Source organism: Trachypithecus francoisi, unplaced genomic scaffold (genome assembly GCF_009764315.1).
Source record: "Trachypithecus francoisi isolate TF-2019V2 unplaced genomic scaffold, Tfra_2.0 Lachesis_group5, whole genome shotgun sequence".
Lineage (NCBI taxonomy): Eukaryota > Metazoa > Chordata > Mammalia > Primates > Cercopithecidae > Trachypithecus > Trachypithecus francoisi.
Window position 1 is genome coordinate 146,846,246 of NW_022681470.1, and position 20,740 is coordinate 146,866,985.

General features: G+C 55.8%; 1 protein-coding gene across 2 annotated transcripts; it reads right to left on the bottom strand.

Moving 5' to 3' along the window:
• Window positions 1-491: 491 nt before the first annotated feature.
• Window positions 492-19,614, bottom strand: TLE6 (TLE family member 6, subcortical maternal complex member). Of its 2 annotated transcripts, XM_033198061.1 has the most exons (17): window positions 19,529-19,614; window positions 18,867-18,952; window positions 16,012-16,094; window positions 14,630-14,675; window positions 14,013-14,054; window positions 8,562-8,624; window positions 8,215-8,470; window positions 8,080-8,102; window positions 7,668-7,734; window positions 7,483-7,559; window positions 7,331-7,368; window positions 6,152-6,404; window positions 5,681-5,931; window positions 3,733-3,874; window positions 2,875-3,025; window positions 1,559-1,635; window positions 492-775 (listed from the first exon to the last, which is right to left on the bottom strand). In XM_033198061.1, exons 2-17 carry the CDS (start codon window positions 18,915-18,917, stop codon window positions 671-673), a joined length of 1,725 nt encoding a protein of 574 aa, XP_033053952.1. In that variant the 5' UTR covers window positions 18,918-18,952; window positions 19,529-19,614; the 3' UTR covers window positions 492-670. The 2 variants fall into 2 exon arrangements, with proteins under 2 accessions (XP_033053952.1, XP_033053951.1); XM_033198060.1 differs by having other exon boundaries at window positions 7,483-7,734.
• Window positions 19,615-20,740: the final 1,126 nt, after the last annotated feature.

The following is a 20,740-nucleotide window of genomic DNA, read 5'->3' on the forward strand; positions in this document are numbered from 1 at the left end:
CAAGCGATTCTTCTGCCTCAGCCTCCCAAGTAGCTGGGACTACAGACACCTGCCACCACGCCCAGCTAATTTTTGTATTTGTAGTAGAGACGGGGTTTCACCATGTGGGCCAGGATGGTCTCGATCTCTTGACCTCATGATCTGCCTGCCTCAGCCTCCCAAAGTGCTGGGATTACAGGCGTGAGCCACCACATCCGGCATCTACAAAAAAATTAGCTGGGCATGGTGGTGCACATCTGTAGTCTCAGCTACTCAAGAGGCTAAGGCAGGGGGATGGCTTGAGCCCATGAGTTGGAAAGACTGCAGTGAGTCATGATGGCACCACCACACTCCAGACTGCATGACAGAGTGAGACCCTGCCTCAAAAAAAAAAAAAAAAAAAAGGCTTAGAGCCACCAGGCTGGACAAAGTCCTTCCAGATTTCCAAAAGTTGAGCAGGGACGGGATAGGAAGGCCCCTTTCCCTTCAGAGGACAGGACACATCCACTCTCTGCCTTTCCGGGTGCTTTATTACACGTGACGGCGGTCAGTCTGTACACCACAGACTGGATCGTGCGATACCATAGAAGATCCTTCCCACTTCCCTCCACCATGACCCCCCCGGTTGGGGGAAAAAAAAAGGGGGGGGATGCAAAGAGGAGCCAGAGTTGGACGACAGCAGCGAGGCCCCTCAGTAGGTGATCTGGTACACGGAGGCGTGCTCCCCGGAGCCTGTGACAATGAGGCGGTTGTTGGAAGAGACGTCACAGCACGTGATTGGGGACGTCTCGGGCACCTGGAGGGGGGCAGTGGGCAGTGAACTGGGGTAGGGCTCACACACCCCTGGTCTCTACCCATTAGCTCAAGCATGAAGCATGATCTCTTCGAAGACAGACAAGGTCCTGCTCTGTTGTCCAGGCGGGAGTGCAGTGGTGCCATCTCAGCTCACTGCAGCCTTGACCTCCTGGACTCGAGCAATCTTCCTGCCTCAGCCTCCCACGTAGCTGGGACCACAGGTGCACACCACCACACTCAGCTAATTATCATTTTATTTTTTGAGACGGAGTCTCGCTCTGTTGCCCAGGCTGGAGTGCAGTGGCGTAATCTCTGCTCACTGCAAGCCCCGTCTCCTGGGCTCAAGCTATTCTCCTGCCTCAGCCTCCCAAGTAGCTGGGACTACAGGTGCCTGCCACCACGCCCGGCTAACTTTTTGTATTTTTAGTAGAGACGGGGATTCACCATGTTAGCCAGGATGGTCTTGATCTCCTGACCTCATGATCCCCCCGCCTCAGCCTCCCAAAGTGCTGGGATTACAGGCGTGAGCCACCGCGCCCAGCTCAACTAATTATTTTTTATAGAGATGGGGGCTCACTATGTTGGCCAGGCTGGTCTCGAACTCCTAAGCTTAAGGGATCTTCCCGTATCAGCCTCCGAAAATGCTGGGATTAAAGCCATGAGCCACCACACCTGGCTAATTTTTAAACTTTTTGTAGAGACAGTGTCTTGCTATGTTGCCCAGGCTATAAACATGGTCCCTTTGGGGCCACCCCCAGGTCCTGCCCCAAGCCCATCACGGTACCTGGAACACCTTTGTCCCTGTTGGCATGCTGTAGACACCAAGGAAGTCGTCCATCCCAACACTTGCCCACCACTGGCCTGGGAGAAATGAGGGTGTCGGCTCATGGGGACACTAGCAGCTGAAGGTGGGGGGAGGACCACGCCGGGGGCCGGGGCCGGGGCGGGGGCGGGGGCGGGGGGGAAGGACCACGCGGGGGCGGGGGCGGGGGGGAAGGACCCGCCGGGGGCGGGGGGGGGGGGGGTGGGGGTGGGGGTGGGGGGGAAGGACCACGCCGGGGGCGGGGGCGGGGGGGGGGGGAAGGACCACGCGGGGGCGGGGGTGGGGGGGAAGACCACGCGGGGGCAGGGGTGGGGGGGAAGACCACGCTGGGGGCGGGGGCGGGGGTGGGGGGGAAGGACCACGCCGGGGGCGGGGGCGGGGGTGGGGGTGGGGGGGGGGGGAAGACCACGCCGGGGGCGGGGGTGGGGGGGAAGACCACGCGGGGGCGGGGGCGGGGGGGGGGGGGGAAGACCACGCCGGGGGCGGGGGTGGGGGTGGGGGTGGTGGGGAAGACCACGCCGGGGGGGGGGGGGGGGGGTGGGGGGGAAGACCACGCCGGGGGGGGGCGGGGGTGGGGGGGAAGACCACGCCGGGGGGGGGGGCGGGGGGGAAGGACCACGCCGGGGGCGGGGGGGCGGGGGGGGGGGGGAAGGACCACGCCGGGGGTGGGGGCGGGGGTGGGGGGGAGGACCACGCCGGGGGCGGGGGCGGGGGCGGGGGGGGGGGAAGGACACGCCGGGGGCGGGGGGGGGGGGGGGGGGAAGGACCACGCCGGGGGCGGGGGTGGGGGCGGGGGTGGGGGTGGGGGGTGGGGGTGGGGGTGGGGGGGAAGACCACGCGGGGGCGGGGGCAGGGGTGGGGGGGAAGGACCACGCCGGGGGTGGGGGCGGGGGGGGGGGGGGAAGGACCACGCCGGGGGCGGGGGGGGGTGGGGGGGGGGGAAGGACCACGCGGGGGTGGGGGTGGGGGGGAAGGACCACGCCGGGGGGGGGGGGGGCGGGGGTGGGGGGGAAGGACCACGCCGGGGGCGGGGGCGGGGATTGGGGTGAAGGACCACGCCAGGGGTAGGGAGTTGGGGGGGAGGGCCATGGGGGGGGGAGGGCCATGGGGGGGAGGGCACAGGCACCCACCCCTTCCCTCCCTCACCCCTGCGACAGCATTCCCCAAAACTTGTTTCTGCTGCAGATGGGTTTTGAGGTATCCTAGAGGATTGGGTGGGGTCTTGTGGGAGGCTGGGGGCTGCAGGGGAGTCCCCCCACCTTCCGCCAGCCGCTTACCAAAGGGGGAGAACTTGGTGCTCAGGATGACGCCGTCTTTCTGCCCCACCATGTGCCGCTGGCTCCCGCTGGTGCTCTGCAGCCACTGCTGGCCATTGGCCATGCCCAGCAGCAGCCAGTCCTCCTGGGGGCTGTGGGACAGGCTCATTATCTGGGTAAAGGGCAGTGGGGAGGGAGGAACCTGGTTAGGTCCCAGCCTGGCCCAGGAAGCAGGCAGGAGCCTGGGGACCTACCCTGGAGGCCGAGCGACTGACCCCTTCCTAGCTGTGCAGCCCTGGGACAAGCAACTTCATATCTGTGCCTCAGTTTGTCGGTCTGTAAAATGGAGCGTCTTCCCTACTTTGCACCCAATATAGCATGAGTGTTTGAGATGGAGTCTCACTGTGTTGCCAGGCTGGACTACAATGGTATGATGTCGGCTCACTGCAACCTCCGCCTCCTGGGGTTGAAACAATTCTCCTGCATCAGCCTCCCAGGAAGCTGGGATTACAAGCATGCACCACCATGCCCGGCTAATTATTCTGTATTTTTTAGTAGAGACGGGGTTTCACCATGTTGGTCAGGCTGGTCTTGAACTTCTGACCTCAAATGATCTGCCTGCCTCGGCCTCCCAAAGGGCTGGGATTACAGGCGTGAGCCTCCGTGTCCAGCCCTCAGTTTTGTATTTTTAATCGAGATGGGGTTTCATTACATTGGCCAGGCTGGTCTCAAACTCCTGACCTCAGGAGATCCACCCGCCTCGGCCTCCCAAAGCGCTAGGATTACATACGTGAGTCACCGCACCCGGCCTCAACCTCATTTTTTCATGTGAGGACCAGAGGATGCCTGGCCGAGCAGACCCCATCCCAGCCTCCGCACCTGAGACTCGAATTGGTACTCCAGAGGGTTCATGATGGTCCTCTGGTCCCAGCACCGCAGACAGGCATCCAGCCCCCCAGTCCAGATGTTGTAGCCCTTGACCACCATACTCTTGACTCCATCAGGGTAACCTGTGAGGTCCCTGGCCAGAAGGGAAAGCGGGAGGCAATCAGGCCAAGATTCTGAGGTTTGGGCCCCCAGAAACACCCGTCACTACATTTGCGCATGAAAAGGACAGTGCCACCCCCCACAAATCTCTGCCTTCACAGAGCATGTATCAAAGTTGGCAGAAAATGGACATAGGAACTAGTGCCGGCCCCTCACAGCCCTCAGTCTCCCTTCTCCATCCACCTGGGCCTCCCCTTGGTCTCACCCAGGCCTCCCCGCCTTGCCTCTTCTACGCTGAGTCCACCCAAGCTCTGAGGCAGGTCTACAGGAATCCCTTCAAGCAGGGAAGGGGAATAGTGGTGGACGGGTGCTGTGCTGTATTTTACGTCAGCCATTGCTTCCTGCAAACATGCTGATAGATATTTTATATATTATATACATATTTCACATGTATTTTTTAGATGGAGTCTCATTTTGTTGCCCAGGCTGGAGTGCAGCAGCACGATCTCAGCTAACTGCAACCTCTGCCTACTGGATTCAAGCGATTTTAGTGTCTCAGCCTCCCAAGTGGCTGGGATTACAGGTGTGTGCCACCACACCTGGCTAATTTTTGCATCTTTAGTAGAAACGAGGTTTCACCATGTTTGAGGCCAGGCTGGTCTCGAACTCCTGACCTCAGGTGATCCACCCACCTCAGTCTCCCAAAGTGCTGGGATTACAGGCATGAGCTACCATGCCCAGCCTATATATATTTTGAGTCAGAGTCTCACTCTGTGACCCAGGCTGGAGTACAATGGCACCATCTTGGCTCACTGCAAACTCCACCTCTCGGGTTCAAGCAATTCTCCTGCCTCAGCCTCCAGAGTAGCTGGGATTACAGGCATGTGCCACCATGCTGGCTAATTTTCATATTTTTAATAGATACGGGGTTTTGCCACGTTGGCCAGGCTGGTCTTGAACTCCTGGCCTCAAGTGATCAACCCACCTCGGCCTCCCAAAATGCTGGTATTACAGACATGAGCCACCATGCCCAGCCTGTTATATAATATATATATATTATAGACTTTTTTTTTTTTTTTTTTTTGAGACAGTCTCGCTCTGTCGCCCAGGCTGGAGTACAGTGGCACAGATCTCAGCTCACTGCAAGCTCCGCCTCCCAGGTTCAAGCAATTCTCCTGCCTTAGCCTCCCGAGAAGCTGGGACTACAGACGCCCGCCACCACGCCCGGCTAATTTTTTTGTAGTTTTAGTAGAGACGGGGTTTCACCATGTGAGCTAGGACAGTCTTGATCTCCTGACCTCGTGGTCTGCCCACCTTGGCCTCCCCCAAAGTGCTGGGAGTACAGGTGTGAGCTACTGTGCCCGGCTAATTTATATATACATATTTTTAAATAGAGATGGGGTCTCATTATGTTACCCAGGTTAATCTCGAACTCCTGGGCTCAAGCATTTCTCCCGTCTTGACCTCCGAAAGTGCTGGATTTACATTTTTGAGGCACCACGCCTAGCCTGCTGTTTTATATTTTTACAACAAATTTGCCCTTCTAACAAGCCTTTGAGTTTCGGGCTGTCACATCCTGTGTCCAAGTGGGAAAACTGAGACAGACAAAAAGTAAAATGCCCTCGGATGCAAGGAACGCAGTCCAGCCAAGAGCCAAGTCTGCACCTCCAACTTTCTCAGATGCAAGTTCAAGGGGGCAAGGGCTTTTGGCTGGGAGAGTGCTATGTCCCAGGTTAGGTGGCAGCAGGAAGGCGGGCAGAGGTGGTGGCAGGAAGGTGGGCAGAGGTGGCCACAGGAGGCTGGAAACAGGATGCTGTCCCTGCCCACCCCCGAAACGTACCTGACCACACTGTGATCCCGCAGGTCCCAGATCCTGACCACGCCGTTGGTGAAGCTGGCAAAGGCCAGGTTGGCATCCAGGTTGGTGTCTAGGGCCTGGCAGTTGAGACCTGCACAGGGTAACTGCTCCTTCACGTGCAGGGAGGGCGCCGCCAGGTCCCACACGCTCACGCTGGCCAGGTTGTAACCACCGGTGAGCAGGCTCCTGCTGTTTGAGGACAGCAGGCAGGTACGCAGGAAGGCCCCAGGAGTCTGGGATGGGCAGAGTCACCGTGAGCTGTCGCCCCCTGTGGCATTCTGCCTGGACTGCTTTGCCTCATGAGAGCGAACTCCTATTCATCCTTTAGGTTCCTAGCTATTATGCCCCCTTTCCCTGGAAGCCCTCTCTCCACCATCTGGGCTCTCCCAGTCTCAAACCTCAAACCCCTGTTCCCAGAAGCCCTGCACCCCAGGAAACCAAGCCCGCCCTCACCTGTACAGGCAGGTGGCTCTCCGGGAACCTGTCCTCAGCCACCTGGCCAGTCAGGCTCCACACCTTGACACCTCTTCTGCCACAGGTGAACACGTGCCGCGTGAAGCTGCTGATGGCTGTGGCGACCACGAGCTCCCCGTGTGCCAAAATCCGCATCTTCTCCAGTTTGCACGGGATGGCGAGTCTCTTAGACTGCCCGGGCAAGGCATCTGGCCTCTTCCATGTATCTTCAAAGTCCTCAGGGTCCCAGGATCTTGGGAGGAGAGGCCTCGGGGTAACTGACCTGCCTGTGAGCCCCCTTTGCCCGGTGGGAGCCACACATCAAGGCCTAGAGGGGCTTCATTCTTTTTCAGATTTTGATCCCCCTCTCAAGGTCTTGTTTTACCCTCAGACTCCCCATATGTCCTGCTCACATTCCTTCAAGTACTGTCCCTTTGCCACAGCCCTCCGTATACTTCTACTTTCTTCCTAGACGGCTCTGCCCCAGGAGAACTCCTATTCATCCTTTAGGGTCCTAGCTATTATGCCCCTTCCCCAGAAAAGCTTTCTTTGCCCTATCTGGGTTCTCCCAGCGTCACTCCACAAGGTTGCTACACTCTGCATCCAGTTCTAACACAGCTACTCCACCCCTCTTCCATGGAAATGTCTTCCCCAAATGTCTTGAGCCCAGTATTGGGGCGACAATCCTGTGAACCCAACAATGAACTTTTTTTTAGACAGAGTCTCGCTCTGTCACCCAGGCTGGAGTGCAGTGGGGGCGATCTCAGCTCACTGCAAGCTCCGTCTCCCAGGTTCATACCAGTCTCCTGCCTCAGGCTCCCAAGTAGCTGGGACTACAGGCGCCCGCCACCACGCCTGGCTAACTTTTTGGATTTTTAGTAGAGACGGGGTTTCACCGTGTTAGCCAGGATGGTCTCGATCTCTTGACCTTGTGATCCACCCGCCTCGGCCTCCCAAAGTGCCAGGATTAAGGCATGAGCCACCGTGCCTGGTCTAACACTGCACTTTTCTACCCAGTTTCTGCAGCTGCTGTTGGAGAGGATGGCAGAGTAGTGATGGGAAAGGGGGAAGAAAGTCTGACATCTCTGTTCCCCTCTATGTGCCGGGAGCAGAGGTATAGACACTAAGGAATTCCCGCTGACCCTCACCCCGCCCAAAGCAAACAGTGCAGACACTTACATGGACTGTAGAAATGGAGAGGCTCTTCCAGGAGGCTCCTGCAGGTGGGGGAGATCACAGCTGCCCCCAGGCTCCCCACACATCTGTGTACCCTCCTCTACCCCACCTGGGCCGCCTTCCTGCTGGGCTACCAGCTCGGGCCTGGGTCTCACCTGGACCACACTACACCTTGTGTTCCTGTCTTGGGAACCATTGGCGGGGCTGGAGGAGGTCTCAGGTGGCCTGGGGGCTAGTAGGGAGACAAGAGGGACTGAGCGGCTTGCATTGGCTCCTAAGCGCAGGCTGCCCCCCATCCCATCCCGCCTGGAGTCTGTCGGCCCCCGCCCGCTGGGATTACTGGAGGCATCTCCTGGACACGGGTCCGCTCCTGGGTCACAGGATGCCAGCGCCTTGCTTTCCTGCCCCTGGGAAATGGAAAAGTCTCATCAGGCCTGTTAGGACCAGAAACCCTCAGGGATTCCTGGGCAGCGTGCCCAGGGCTTGTCAACTGCCTGGGGTCCCATCTCCGGGTCCAGGCAGAGTTGCAGAGAAGGAGTCAGGGTATAGGGTCCTGGAAGCCCTGGGCTGTGGGTCCTCGGCTACTCCAGTATAGCCTCCTGGATCACCCAAGTGCCACCCCCCCGGTGACCTGAGGGGCAAGAGGGAAGGAAGGCAAATTGCACAGGAACCCTAGGTGCCTTGACCTGGGGGAGCCCAACGGCCTGCCTGGGAGCCCACGCCTCTGGGTAGAGCCGAGGTTGTTTACTCACCAGGCCTGGTGCCTGCTCTGTCTCTATGACAACGGAGAGGAGGAGGGGACAGAGAGAGAACAGCAGGGTTCACTGCACAGCCCCTGGGAGGCAGCCTGCGGCCGCCCCTTCCCTCTCAGCCTCCGGGACACTCACGTCTGTCTCTGGGCTTTGCCTTCTCATCGTGGACGCCGGCAAAAATCCGCCAAAGTTGCTCTGTCAGAGTGTCGTGCCAAAACCAAGGCTCCTTGTCCCACAACAGCTGGGTCTCCGGCTGATCGTCCGCCTCCAGAGGCCGCCGGAGCCAGTCGGAGGACCTGGTGGCCATGATGTCCTCAAAGCTCGACTCCTGCGGGGTCTTGTCCTCTGCCTGCCGGGGCGTCCCAGGGCTGACTGGTTCATCAGGGGAGACCTGGCCCGGCAGGAACGAGGTGGTGACAACTTTGAGGATGTGCCTTCACCCAAGCCTGTCCCCTCCCCTCCTCAAAGACCCAGAAACCCACCTGCTCAGACTGGACACCCTGGAGTTGGCTGCAGCTCTCCACAATCTGTAAGAAGTTTCCTATCTAGAAGAAGGTTGGCAGCAAAACAGTTAAACGTTGTTGCAGTTAAGGGTTTGCAACCCTACAGCATGATTATCCCCACCTGTAAAAGGAGGTTATAGCATCTACTTTTTTCTTTTTTTGAGACCGAGTCTCACTGGGTTGCCCAGGCAGGAATGCAGTGGCGTGATCTCGGCTCACTGCAACCTCCACCTCCCAGGTTCGAGTGAGTCTCTTGCCTCAGCCTCCTGAGTAGCTGGGATTACAGGTGCCCGCCACCACGCCCAGCTGATTTTTGTATTTTTAGTAAAGATAGGTTTCACCATGTTGGCCAGGCTGGTCTTGAACTCCTGACCTCAAGTGATCTGCCCACCTCAGTCTCGCTAAGTGCTGGGATTACAGGTGTAAGCCACCACCCCCGGCCTTGATCTACTTTTTTTGGAGCTAAGATCTCACTCTGACACCCAGGCTGGAGTGCAGTGGAGCGATGATAGCTCACTGTACTCTCAACCTCCCAGGCTCAAGTGATCCTCCCATCCCTCCTACTCAGCTCCTGAGTAGCTGGGGTTACAGGTGTGCACCACCATGCTCAGCTAATTTAAACATTTTTGTAGAAATGGGGGTCTCATTATATTGCCCGAGCTGGTCTTGAATTCCTGGCGTCAAGCGATCCTCCCACCTCTGCCTCCCAAAATGCTGGGATAACAGGTGTAAGCCACCGCACCCGGCCTACCGCACCTGGCATATATCTTTTTTTTTTTTATTTTTTTTTGAGATGGAGTCTCACTGTCGCCCAGGCTGGAGTGCAGTGGCCGGATCTCAGCTCACTGCAAGCTCCGCCTCCCGGGTTTACACCATTCTCCTGCCTCAGCCTCCAGAGTAGCTGGGACTACAGGCGCCCGCCACCATGCCTAGCTAGTTTTTTTTTTTTTTTTTTGAGACGGAGTCTTGCTCTGTTGCCCAGGCTGGAGTGCAGCGGCCGGATCTCAGCTCACTGCAAGCTCCGCCTCCCGGGTTCCCGCCATTCTCCTGTCTCAGCCTCCCAAGTAGCTGGGACTACAGGCGCCCGCCACCTTGCCCGGCTAGTTTTTTGTATTTTTTTATTAGAGATGGGGTTTCACCGTGTTAGCCAGGATGGTCTAGATCTCCTGACCTCGTGATCTGCCCGTCTCGGCCTCCCAAAGTGCTGGAATTACAGGCTTGAGCCACCGCGCCCGGCCTGGTGTAGCTAGTTTTTTGTATTTTTTTAGTAGAGATGGGGTTTCACCGTGTTAGCCAGGATGGTCTTGGCTTCCCAAAGTGCTGGGGTTACAGGCTTGAGCCACCATGCCCGGACTTTTTTTTTTTTTTTTAGACTGAGTCTCACTCTGTTGCCCAGGCAGGAGTACAGTGATGTGATCTCAGCTCACTGCAACCTCTGCCTCCCAGGTTCAAGCAATTCTCCTGCCTCAGACTCCCAAGTAGCTGGGATTACAGGTGTGTGCCACCACACCGGCTGATTTTTTTTTTTTTTCTTTTTGAGATGGAGTCTTGCTCTGTCACCCAGACTGGAGTGCAATAGTGTGATGTCGGCTCACTGCAAGCTCCACCTCCCAGGTTCACGCCATTCTCCTGCCCCAGCCTCCCGAGTAGCTGGACTACGGGTGCCTGCCACCACGCCTGGCTATTTTTTTTTGTATTTTCAGTAGAGACGGGGTTTTACCATGTTAGCCAGGATGGTCTCGATCTCCTGACCTCATGATTCGCCCGCCTCGGCCTCTCAAAGTGCTGGGATTACAGGTGTGAGCCACCGCGCCCAGCTGATTTTTGTATTTTTAAGTAGAGATAGGGTTTCACCATGTTGGCTAGGCTGGTCTTGAACTCCTGACCTCAGATGATTCTCCTGCCTTGTGAGCCACCACACCTATAATCCCTTTTTGGGATGTTTTAAAAAGAAAACCTGGCCACCACCACCCCTTGCTTAAAATAGCTTCAAGCAGGCCAGGCACAGTGGCTCACGCCTGTAATCCCAGCACTTCGGGAGGCTGAGGCAGGCAGATCATGATGTCAGGAGATCGAGACCATCCTGGCTAACATGGTAAAACCCTCTCTCTACTAAAAAATACAAAAAAAAATTTAGCCAGGCTTAGTGGTTGGCGCCTGTAGTCCCAGCTACTCGGGAGGCTGAGGCAGGAAAATGGCGGGAACCCAGGAGGCAAAGCTTGCAGTGAGCCAAGATCGTGCCACTGCACTCCAGTCTGGGCAACAGAGCAAGACTTTGTCTCAAAAAAAAAAAAAAAAAAAGCTTCAAGCAGCAAAACAGCATTTGCTTAAACTTTGGAAAGATACTAAGAAAATGAGGGTTACTTGCTGGGGATAATTGATAGAAACAGGTCAGTAATTTTTTTTCTCTTTTGAGACAGTCTTGCTCTGTTGCCCAGGCTGGAGTGCAGAGGCATGATCTCTGCTCACTGTAACCTCTGCCTCCTGGGTTAAAGCAATTCTCCTGCCTCAGCCTCACAAGTAGCTGGGATTATAGGCACCCGCCACCATGCCCAGCTAATTTTATATTTTTAGTGAAGACACTGTTTCTCCATGTTGACTAGGCTGGTCTCGAACTCCTGATCTCAGGCGATCTGCCCACCTCAGCCTCCCAAAGTGCTTGGATTACAGGTGTGAGCCACCGCACCCAGTCTGGTGTTTTTTATTTAAAACAAACAATAATCAAGCCATCTGACCACTGCCAATCTCAAATTTAAATGTAGTTTCCCAGTAAACAATAAAATCTAGATCAATGCCATCTAGTACAATTGGAATCATATATTAATATAGTCATGCATATGAAATGTCTAGTAGCCATGTTCAAAGTATAAAGAAACTAGCCAGGTGCAATGGCTCACACCTGTAATTCCAGCACTTTGAGAGGCTGAGGCGGGCGGATCACCTGAGGTCAGGAGTTCAAGACCAGCCTGGCCAACATGGAAAAACCCCGTCTCTACTAAAAATATAAAAGTTAGCCAGGTGTGGTGGCACATGTCTGTGATCCCAGTTACTAGGGAGGCCAAGGCAGGAGAATGGGTAGAACCCAGGAGGCAGAGGTTGCAGTGAGCTGAGATCCTGCCACTGCACTCCAGCCTGGGAGACAGAGCATAATCCGTCAAAACAACAACCAAAAAAGAAAGCAAGGTGAGTGATCCCATAAGTTTTTTCTACAAACAGGCTACCTGTTTCCTTAGTAGGAAGGCGGAGGGAGGGGCGGGGAGGGGAGATCCTCCATAGGAGCCCTGCGGGGCGCTCCAGGCTGCTGCCTGCTGGGGCAGCCAGTGATGGATTCCCCAGCTGAGCCCGCCCAGCAGCAGCAAAGCCCAGGGGAGCCCTCTGCAATTCACCCCGCCTCGTTAATGCGCAATTTACCAGCACTTTAATGCGCTCAGCATGAAAAGTGTGGCTCCCTTCTGCCTGCTAGCAGGTCCTCCCGTGGGAGAGTGGCAGGCGGGCTGGCGGAGGAGGGGGCTGTGCGCTGATGGGGATTTTAAAAGCACAGCAAGGAGGCTGGCAAAGCCCGGAACTGGAAGCAGGGAGTGGGGGAAGCGGGTTGCCCCGGACCACAGGCCAGACTGGGCTGCCTGGGATCCTGGGGCCTCCTGCAGTGGGGGCTGGGCAAGGACCCTCCTGGGTCTGACTCCATCCTAAGTGGCTCCTTTGGGGCCCTCATCCCCTCCGTATCCCGATGCTCCGCAGTTGTGGTCAGGTTCCTCCCAAAACGCGTCCACAATTATTCAATTATTTCTCATCACTAAGCAACCAGCATTCCACACCTGGACTGTCCTAACTGGTTCCTGGGCTTCTGCCCTCATCCCTCCCCTTCCGTCCTCTCCGCAGTAGCCAGGGCCTGTCCTGTCTGCAGCCCTCCAGGGTTCCCACCTCCCTCCCTTGGGGTTCAAGTCCAAGTCCTCCCTGAAGCTCACAGGGCACCGTGTGGCCTGCCCTGCCCCCTCCCTCCCCTCCCCTCCTCCTTCTCTCACTCTGCTCCAGCCACTCGTGTCCCCTCGCAGTACCTTCAGCACCAACACGACAGGCACCGCCGTCCTGCCTCAGGGCCTTCGCACAGGCTGTACCCTCTGCCTGAAATATCCCTCCCACCCCAGACAGCCACACTTCCTCTTTGATGTCCTTTAAGCATCCGCTCAGATATCACCTTCTCGCATGCCTTCCCCAACCACCCTGAATTGCAACCTTCACCCACCCTGGCCTCCCCAGTCCCCTTGGGGCTGCTCTCTTCCACTCGCCACCTTGCCCAGTCCTCACCCTCTAACACTGCATCTACCAGGCTCCACTCGCCCCAAGGGTGGGAAGCTCTGCCTTGTTCTTTGCTATTTTCCTGGCTTCTACAATAGTATTTGGCAAGGAGGTGATGGATAAATATCTGTTGAATGAATAACCATGTTTTGGTTGCTTCCTGGCCCCCCTCACCCTGTTCCCTCCGCTGCCCCCCTCCTCCCAGGCCCTGCTAAGTTGCAGACACGGCCCTGGGCCAGTGCCAGTTACATCTGGCACAGGCGGAAAATCCTGCCAGTGCCTGGGAGAAAAGGCCAGGTGGCGGGAGGACGGGCAGGGCTGGAAGGCGTACTTCAGCTTCGGCTAGGTGCCCTGGGTTGGCAGGTGGGAGCATGCGCACCTCCTCCCCATGCAGAGCTTCCCTCGCTCTCATGTTCTATTGCCCCTCATTGAACACTCAGACATGCAGAGGAACACAGCGGGTGCCTGCCCCATCACAGGCGCTCTCTATCCAAAGCAACTGACCGGCGTCTAGGTCGTGCAGGGGCCCAGGGAGCGGAGGGAGCTGGACTGACCCTCTCTTGGAAGAAGCTCAGACAGGACTGGAGATGCTCCCCAAGATACGGGGCCTCCGCTGATATCATGAGGGATTCCAAGTCAGGGTATGTCCCTCCTCTGCCCGCAGTCCTCTGTGGCTCCCACCTTCCTTGGGGTCAAAGCCCAAGTCTTTCCCACGGCTCACAAGGCTCTGCATGACCTGCCCCGTCCCCTCCCTGTTTTCACCATCGCCCCCCTTTTTCTTTTTTGAGACAGAGTCTCGCTCTGTCACCCAAGCTGGAGTGCAGTGCCACAATCTCGCCTCACTGCAATCGCCACCTTCCGGGTCCAAGCTATTCTCCTGCCTCAGCCTCCCAAGTATCTGGGATTAGAGGCGCCCGCCACCACACCCTGCTAATTTTTGTATTTTTAGTAGAGACGGGGTTTCACCATGTTGGCCAGGCTGGTCTCGAACTCCTGACCTCAAGTGATCTGCCCTTCTCAGCCTCCCAAAGTGCTGGGATTACAGGCGTGAGCCACTGTGCCTGGCCCCACCTCTGTCCTTTCTCATGCCTTTCACGGAGGGGCAGCCGCACCCCTGAGCTCCTGGTCACCCACCTGCTTGTGATGTTCTGCCACATCCTGCTGGATCTTGTGCAGCTGCAAAGGGAAAACAGGGATCCCATCAGGAGGTGGTCCAGGTGTGAATGCTGTGTGACCCTGGGCAAGTTGCTCTACCTCTCTGGTCCCTACTCCACCCCTGCCCCCACCTTAAAGACATTTTTGTTTTCACTTTGTTTTCTCTTTTACTTTCATACTATGCTGATGTATGGTCCCTCCTTTTTTTTCTGAGAGGGAGTCTTGCTCTGTCGCATGGGCTGGAGTACAGTGTGATCTCAGTTCACTGCAACCTCTGCCTCCCGGGCTCAAACGATTCTCCTGCCTCATCTTCCCGAGTAGCTGGTATTACAGGCACCCACCACCATGCCCGGCTAATTTTTGTATTTTTAGTACAGACAGGGTCTCTACTATGTTGGCCAGGCTGGTCTCGAACTCTGGACCTCAGGTGATCCACACGCCTTGGCCTCCCAAAGTGCTGGGATTACAGGCATGAGGCACAGTGCCTGGCTGAAAAGAGCCTGTCTGGGGCACTCAGGAGGCAGGGCTGTGAAACCACTGCCTTGGCTTGTCCCAGTGGGGCCCTCCTTGGTTGGGGCTGCCTGGGTCTGGCTCACCGAGTAGTAAATGCTCTCCAACTCCGCAGCAAAAAGAGGAGAAAACCTGAGGGGGAAGGAGGAGAGGCTGGAAGACCTGTGACTTCAGGACCCCTTCCCCAGAGTAAGCCCCACCCTCAACCCCTAGGGAGGGTCTCAATGAAGCTGGAAGGCATTGGCTCCCGAAGCCAAATTTAAGGCAGTGTCAAGAAGTTCAATAAAGATTTTAATGCAGTATATTCTTTTTCTTCCTTTTTTTTTTTTTTTTTGAGACAGTCTCACTCTTGTTACCCAGGCTGGAGTGTAGTGGCACAGTCTCGGCTCACTGCAACTTCTGCCTCCTGGGTTCAAGAGATTCTCCTACCTCAGCCTCCTGAGTAGCTGGGATCATAGGCACCCACCACCACGCCCAGCTAATTTTTTATTTTTCATGGTGGAAGTGTTTCACCATGGTGGCCAGGCTGGTCTCCAACTCCTGACCCCAGGTGATCGCTCACCTTGGACTCCCAAAGTGCTGGGATTACAGGCATGAGCCACCGCGCCCCACCCTGCCACTGTCTTCAATTTTTTTTTTGAAACAGAATCTCACCCTGTTGCTCGGGCTAAGGTGCAGTGGTACAATCATGGCTCACTGCAGCCTCCAATTCCTGGGCTCAGATGATCCTCCTGCCTCAGTCTCCTGAGTAGCTGGGACTACAGGTATGCACCACCACACTCAGCTACATTTTTTTTATTTTTTAAGAGATGGTGTCTCACTATGTTGCCAAGGCTGGTATTGAACTCCGGGCTCAAGCGATCCTCCTGCCTCTGCCTCCCAAAGTGCTGGGATTACAGGTGCAAACCACTGCACCCAGCCCATGCAGTATTTTTTTTTTTTTTTTTGAGACGGAGTCTCACTCTGTAGCCTAGGCTGGAGTGCAACGGTGTGAACCCGGCTCACTGCAATCCTCCGCCTCCTGGGTTCAAGTGATTCTCCTGCCTCAGCTGGGATTACAGGCACCTGCCACCACGCCTGGCTAATTTTTGTATTTTTTGTAGAGACGGGGTTTCACCACGTTGGCCAGGTTGATCTCGAACTGCGGACCTCAAGTGATCTGCCTGCCTCTGCCTCCCAAAGTACTGGGATTACAGGTGCGAGCCACCACACCCAGCCATTGCAGTATTTTTCAACAACAAAATTGAATGCCAGCAAATCCATGTCGCACAGGAAAATCAACGTATTAAACAAAAGCTGGGATGGGTATTGCTGGGTTCTTCATGCTGGGCATCCGCATGGCTTCCTGTTCCTGAGCCTGTCTCTTGGGCCAGCAGTTTCTAGACCACTCACTAGGACCCCAAGGAGAGAGGCCAGGTGGGAATCCTTCCCAGCGTGGGACCGCCAGCGCCCCTGGAATTGCTCTCACCTGGGGAACTGCTTGAGCCGATTTAGAATGCCTTGATAACTCAGTGGTGGAGAGCTCTCAGAGTTCGAGATCCCAGGATGGGGCTGGAAAGGTCAAAGCAAGGTTACATAAAATTTACAATGCCCTGGCCGGGTGCGGTGGCTCACGCCTGTAATCCCAGCACTTTGGGAGGCCGAGACAGGCGGATCACGAGGTCAGGAGATCGAGACCATCCTGCCTCACACGGTGAAACCCCGTCTCTACTTAAAAAAAAAAAAAAAGTACAAAAACTAGCCGGGCGAGGTGGCGGGTGCCTCCTCTAGTCCCAGCTACTTGGGAGGCTGAAGCAGGAGAATGGCGTGAACCGGGAGGCAGAGCTTGCAGTGAGCCCAGATCGCGCCACTGCACTCCAGCCTGGGCCACACAGCAAGACTCCATCTCAAAAAAAAAAAAAAAACTTACAATGCCCCAAACACTCAAGACCCCAGGTCTCCATCTCAACCAGAGTATAGGTATTAGGTTGGTGCAAAAGTAATTGCGGTTTGTTTTTTTTTTAAACCAAGTTGTGCTGTCACCCAGGCTAGAGTGCAGGGGCACAATCTCAGCTCACTGCAACCTCTGCCTCCCAGGTTCAAGTGATTCTCCTGCCTCAGCCTTCTGAGTAGCTGGGATTACAGATGCCTCCCACCATGCCTGGCTAATATTTGTGTTTTTAGTAGAGATGGGGTTTCACCATCTTGGCCAGGCTGATCTCAACCTCCTGACCTCGTGATCCACCCGCCTCGGCCTCCCAAACTGCTAGAATTACAGGCATGAACCACTGCTCCCAGCCTCTCTTATTTCAGTACCTAAAAGAGCATCTTTCATTTTGCACTTTGGCCTAAAGTCTAAAATATTCACCACATTCTTGTGATGAAAATAGAAGCACAGGCCGGGCGCGGTGGCTCAAGCCTGTAATCCCAGCACTTTGGGAGGCCGAGACGGGCGGATCATGAGGTCAGGAGATCGAGACCCTCCTGGCTAACACGGTGAAACCCCGTCTCTACTAAAAATACAAAAAAACTAGCCGGGCGAGGTGGCGGGCGCCTGTAGTCCCAGCTACTCGGGAGGCTGAGGCAGGAGAATGGCGTAAACCCGGGAGGCGGAGCTTGCAGTGAGCTGAGATCCGGCCACTGCACTCCAGCCTGGGCGACAGAGCGAGACTCCGCCTCAAAAAAAAAAAAAAAAAAAAAAAAAAAAAAAAAAAAAAAAAAAAAAAAAGAAAATAGAAGCACAAAATATTTTTAAAAATAAAAGGCCAGGCAAGGTGGCTCACGCCTGTAATCCCAGCACTTTGGGAGGCCGAGGTGAGCAGATCACCTGAGGTCAGGAGTTTGAGACAAGTCGAGGCAACTCAGCAAACCCTGTCTCTACTAAAAATACAAAAATTAGCCGGGCATGGTGGCACACACCTGTAATCCCAGCTACTCGGAAGGTTGAGGCAGGAGAATCATTTGAACCTGGGAGGTGGAGGTTGCAGTGAGCCAAGATCGTGCCACTGCACTCCAGCCTGGGCGACAAGAGCAAGACTCAATAAAATAAAGTCTCTTGGCCAGGTGCGGTGGCTCACACCTGTAATGCCAGCACTTTGGGAGGCTGAGGCGGGCAGATCACGAGGTCAGGAGCTCGAGACCAGCCTGGCCAACATGGTGAAACCCCATCTCTACTAAAAATACAAAAAAAAAATTGGTGGTCATGGTGGCAGGTGCCTGTAGTCCCAGCTACTCGGGAGGTGAGGCAGGAGAATCACTTGAACCCAGGAGGCAGAGGTTGCGGTGAGCCGAGATTGGGCCATTGCAATCCAGCCGAGGTGACAGTGTGAGACTCCGTCTCAAAAATAATAAAGTCATGAAGTCTCAAAACAAAATATCTCTCATCTGACCCCTTTACAAAAAAGAGAGTTTGCTCAGCCCTGAGAGCCTAAATTTACAAATGGTCATCTCTGGGACATAAAGTACAGGGAGCCGGGATTGCTTGTAAAATATTAACCAAATATGTGCTGTGTTCCTGTATTTTTTATTATGTATGTGATTAGAAGCTACATTTTTTTAAAGATGGGGTCTCACTTTGTCACCAAGGCTGGAGTGCAGTGCCTCAAACTCCTTGGGCTCAAGCGAAGCCTCTGCCGCAGCCTCCTGGGTAGCTACAACTACAGGCAGGCCCATGTCACTAGGCCCAGCTGATTCTTTTAGTTTAATTTTTTTGTAGAGACGGGGTCTCATTACGTTGTCCAGGCTGGTCTCCAACTCTTGGGCTCAAATGATCCTCGTGCCTTGGCCTCCCAAAATGTTGAGATCACAGTTATGAGCCACTGTGTCCAGCCTACACTTAATTTTTTTTTTTTTTTTTTTTTTGAGACGGAGTCTAGCTCTGTCACCGGGCTGGAGTGCAGTGGCGCGATCTCGGCTCACTGCAAGCTCCGCCTCCCGGGTTTACGCCATGCTCCTGCCTCAGCCTCCCGAGTAGCTGGGACTACAGGCGCCTGCCACCTCGCCCGGCTAGTTTTTTGTATTTTTTAGTAGAGACGGGGTTTCACCGTGTAGACCAGGATGGTCTCGATCTCCTGACCTCGTGATCCACCCGTCTCAGCCTCCCAAAGTGCTGGGATTACAGGCTTGAGCCACCGCGCCTGGCCCCACACTTAATTTAAAAAAAAAAAAAAAACGGCTCCTTGGCACCTGTCTTGAGTGTAGAAGTGACTGGTATTGTCTTCAGCTGCGAGGCCTGGACGGGGCCAGCCCAGGTCACAGGTGGATACAGGATGAGAAAGGGGCAGAACCTCATTGGGCCAGCCTGGGTTTCCCTTGAGGGCTGATCCCACCCCATGCCCTCCTCACCGAAGTGCCTTTCGGGGGGCCCTCGGGGCTAGGCTGGTCCCTAGAGGTCATCTTCAGGCAGTAGCCTCCAGGACTTTAGCCAGAGTCTAAAACAAGGAGACGGAAGGTCTTGAAGGACAGAAAATAAGGCAGTGCCAGGGAGGGAAGTCACCCCTTACCCCACCTGCACCTCCCAGTTTGGTAAGTCTCCAGGGACCCAGTCCTGCGTTTCCCCCATGCGTTCCCTAGGTCCCGTCCTCACTTATCAATACCTCCAGCTGCCCAGATTCATGGGGCCGGGAACCCAGAAAGAACTGAGCCCTGCCTCCCAGGCCTCACCCTAGGAGGTTGGGGTGGATGGTGCACATACACTCCCAGCTGGGGGCAGTCTGGGATGGGGGAGCCCAGGGAAGGTCGCCAAAGCTCAACCTTAGTTTTGAGACAATTTCCTCAAGCGCAGGGAGATCACTAGAAAGGGGTTTTGAAGGATGAATAGGAGTTAGCCAGGTGCATTAGGCGGAATTCATCCGACAGAAGAAACGACCTCCCTCCACCTGCATCCCAGCTGCAGCACCAAGCTCCTTCCTTGCCTCAGTCCTGCCCTTCCACGCCCCTGCAGCCCCTTCCCCGGCCCGGGAATCTTGGAGTCCCCCCAATCCCCAGGAAAACGCCTGGCAACTCACGTCCCTCACAGGGCGGAAGCTGCCGAGGTCAGCCAAGTTCAGGCCAAGAGGAAACTCCTCCTTCCCCCCCCAACCGGGGGCCATTTGACCCATCGGGCCCCGCCTCGTCCCGCCCTGTCCCCTCCCCGTCCCGCCCAGGCCCCACCCAGCCGCCACCTGGACCGCGAAGCGGATCAATGAAGGCGCAGTAGCTGCACGTGGGTCCAGGCTCGGGGTGGGCAGGCATCTGGCAGCACTGGCCAATCGCAAGGCCGTTTGCGCACGTGGGTCGCGTACGCCCTCCCTGATTGGTCAGCTCTCCCCGGCTGCCGGCCAAGCTGTCACTCAGCGAGCCGGGAGCCTCCGCTTAACCCTTTCGGTCCCGCTGTCGGGAAGGGCGGAATTGCAGAGCTCTAGGCAATTTGGGGTCCCAGCGAGGGGCGGGGATATTTAGGAGGGCGTGGGGCTTGAGGCTCGGAGGGTGGAACTTGGGGAGGGATAGGTGGCGAGTAGTTGCATTGTTTTATGCATTTTTAGCCTTGTCTGGAAGTGGCTTATGGCTGGAGGTGAGGAGTGGGAGGTGGGTGGGGTCAATCTTTAGCGCTCTCACCCCAATTCTTAGAAACGGGCTAGTTATATTTTCTTCAATATTAAATAACGCGCAATGCAAACGAAGCTTCTAGTCCTTTTTCTGGAGCCAACTTACTGGGTTCCCTTGATGGTCCTAGCCCCGGGCTGTGCATTTATCATATTGGAGCTCCCTGCCCAGTGACAAAGGCTCTGAGGGCAGAAAGCCGGACGGCAGAGGCCCTGAGGCTGGTACAGTATCGCCAGATCCAAGCCCGGAGTGGGAGACAGTGCTGGGTATTCCAGATGGAGGGAATAGTGGAAGCTCTCAGGCAGAGCTGGGCTGGTTACAGGAGAAGACAGGCTAACGGGGCTGCGTGCACTCCGAACAGGCCTGGGATGATTTCACAGAGGTAAGTGGGTTGCTACAGAGCGAGAGAAACCTGCTATGTGGGGTGGTGGGGATAGGGGTAAGGGGATTCCGGAGTTCTGTTTTGACCTATTCAAAATACGAAGGCAAGGCACCATGGCTCACACCTGTGATCCCAGCACTTTCGAAGGCTGAGGTGGGAGGATTGCTTGAGGCCAAGAGTTGGAGACCAGTCTGGGCAATACAATGACACCCGTCTCTACAAAAAAATTTAAAAATTAGCCAAGTGTGGTGGT

Excerpts from the sequence above, each read along its gene's own strand:
- TLE6 (XM_033198060.1), bottom strand. The coding sequence starts at position 18,917 with ATGACCTCTAGGGACCAGCCTAGCCCCGAGGGCCCCCCGAAAGGCACT. Across the intron at positions 8,625-14,012 it reads TGGCAGAACATCACAAGCAG|ATAGGAAACTTCTTACAGAT; the intron begins GTGGGTGACCAG and ends ACCTTCTTCTAG. Across the intron at positions 3,026-3,732 it reads AGTACCAATTCGAGTCTCAG|ATAATGAGCCTGTCCCACAG; the intron begins GTGCGGAGGCTG and ends CCCTTTACCCAG.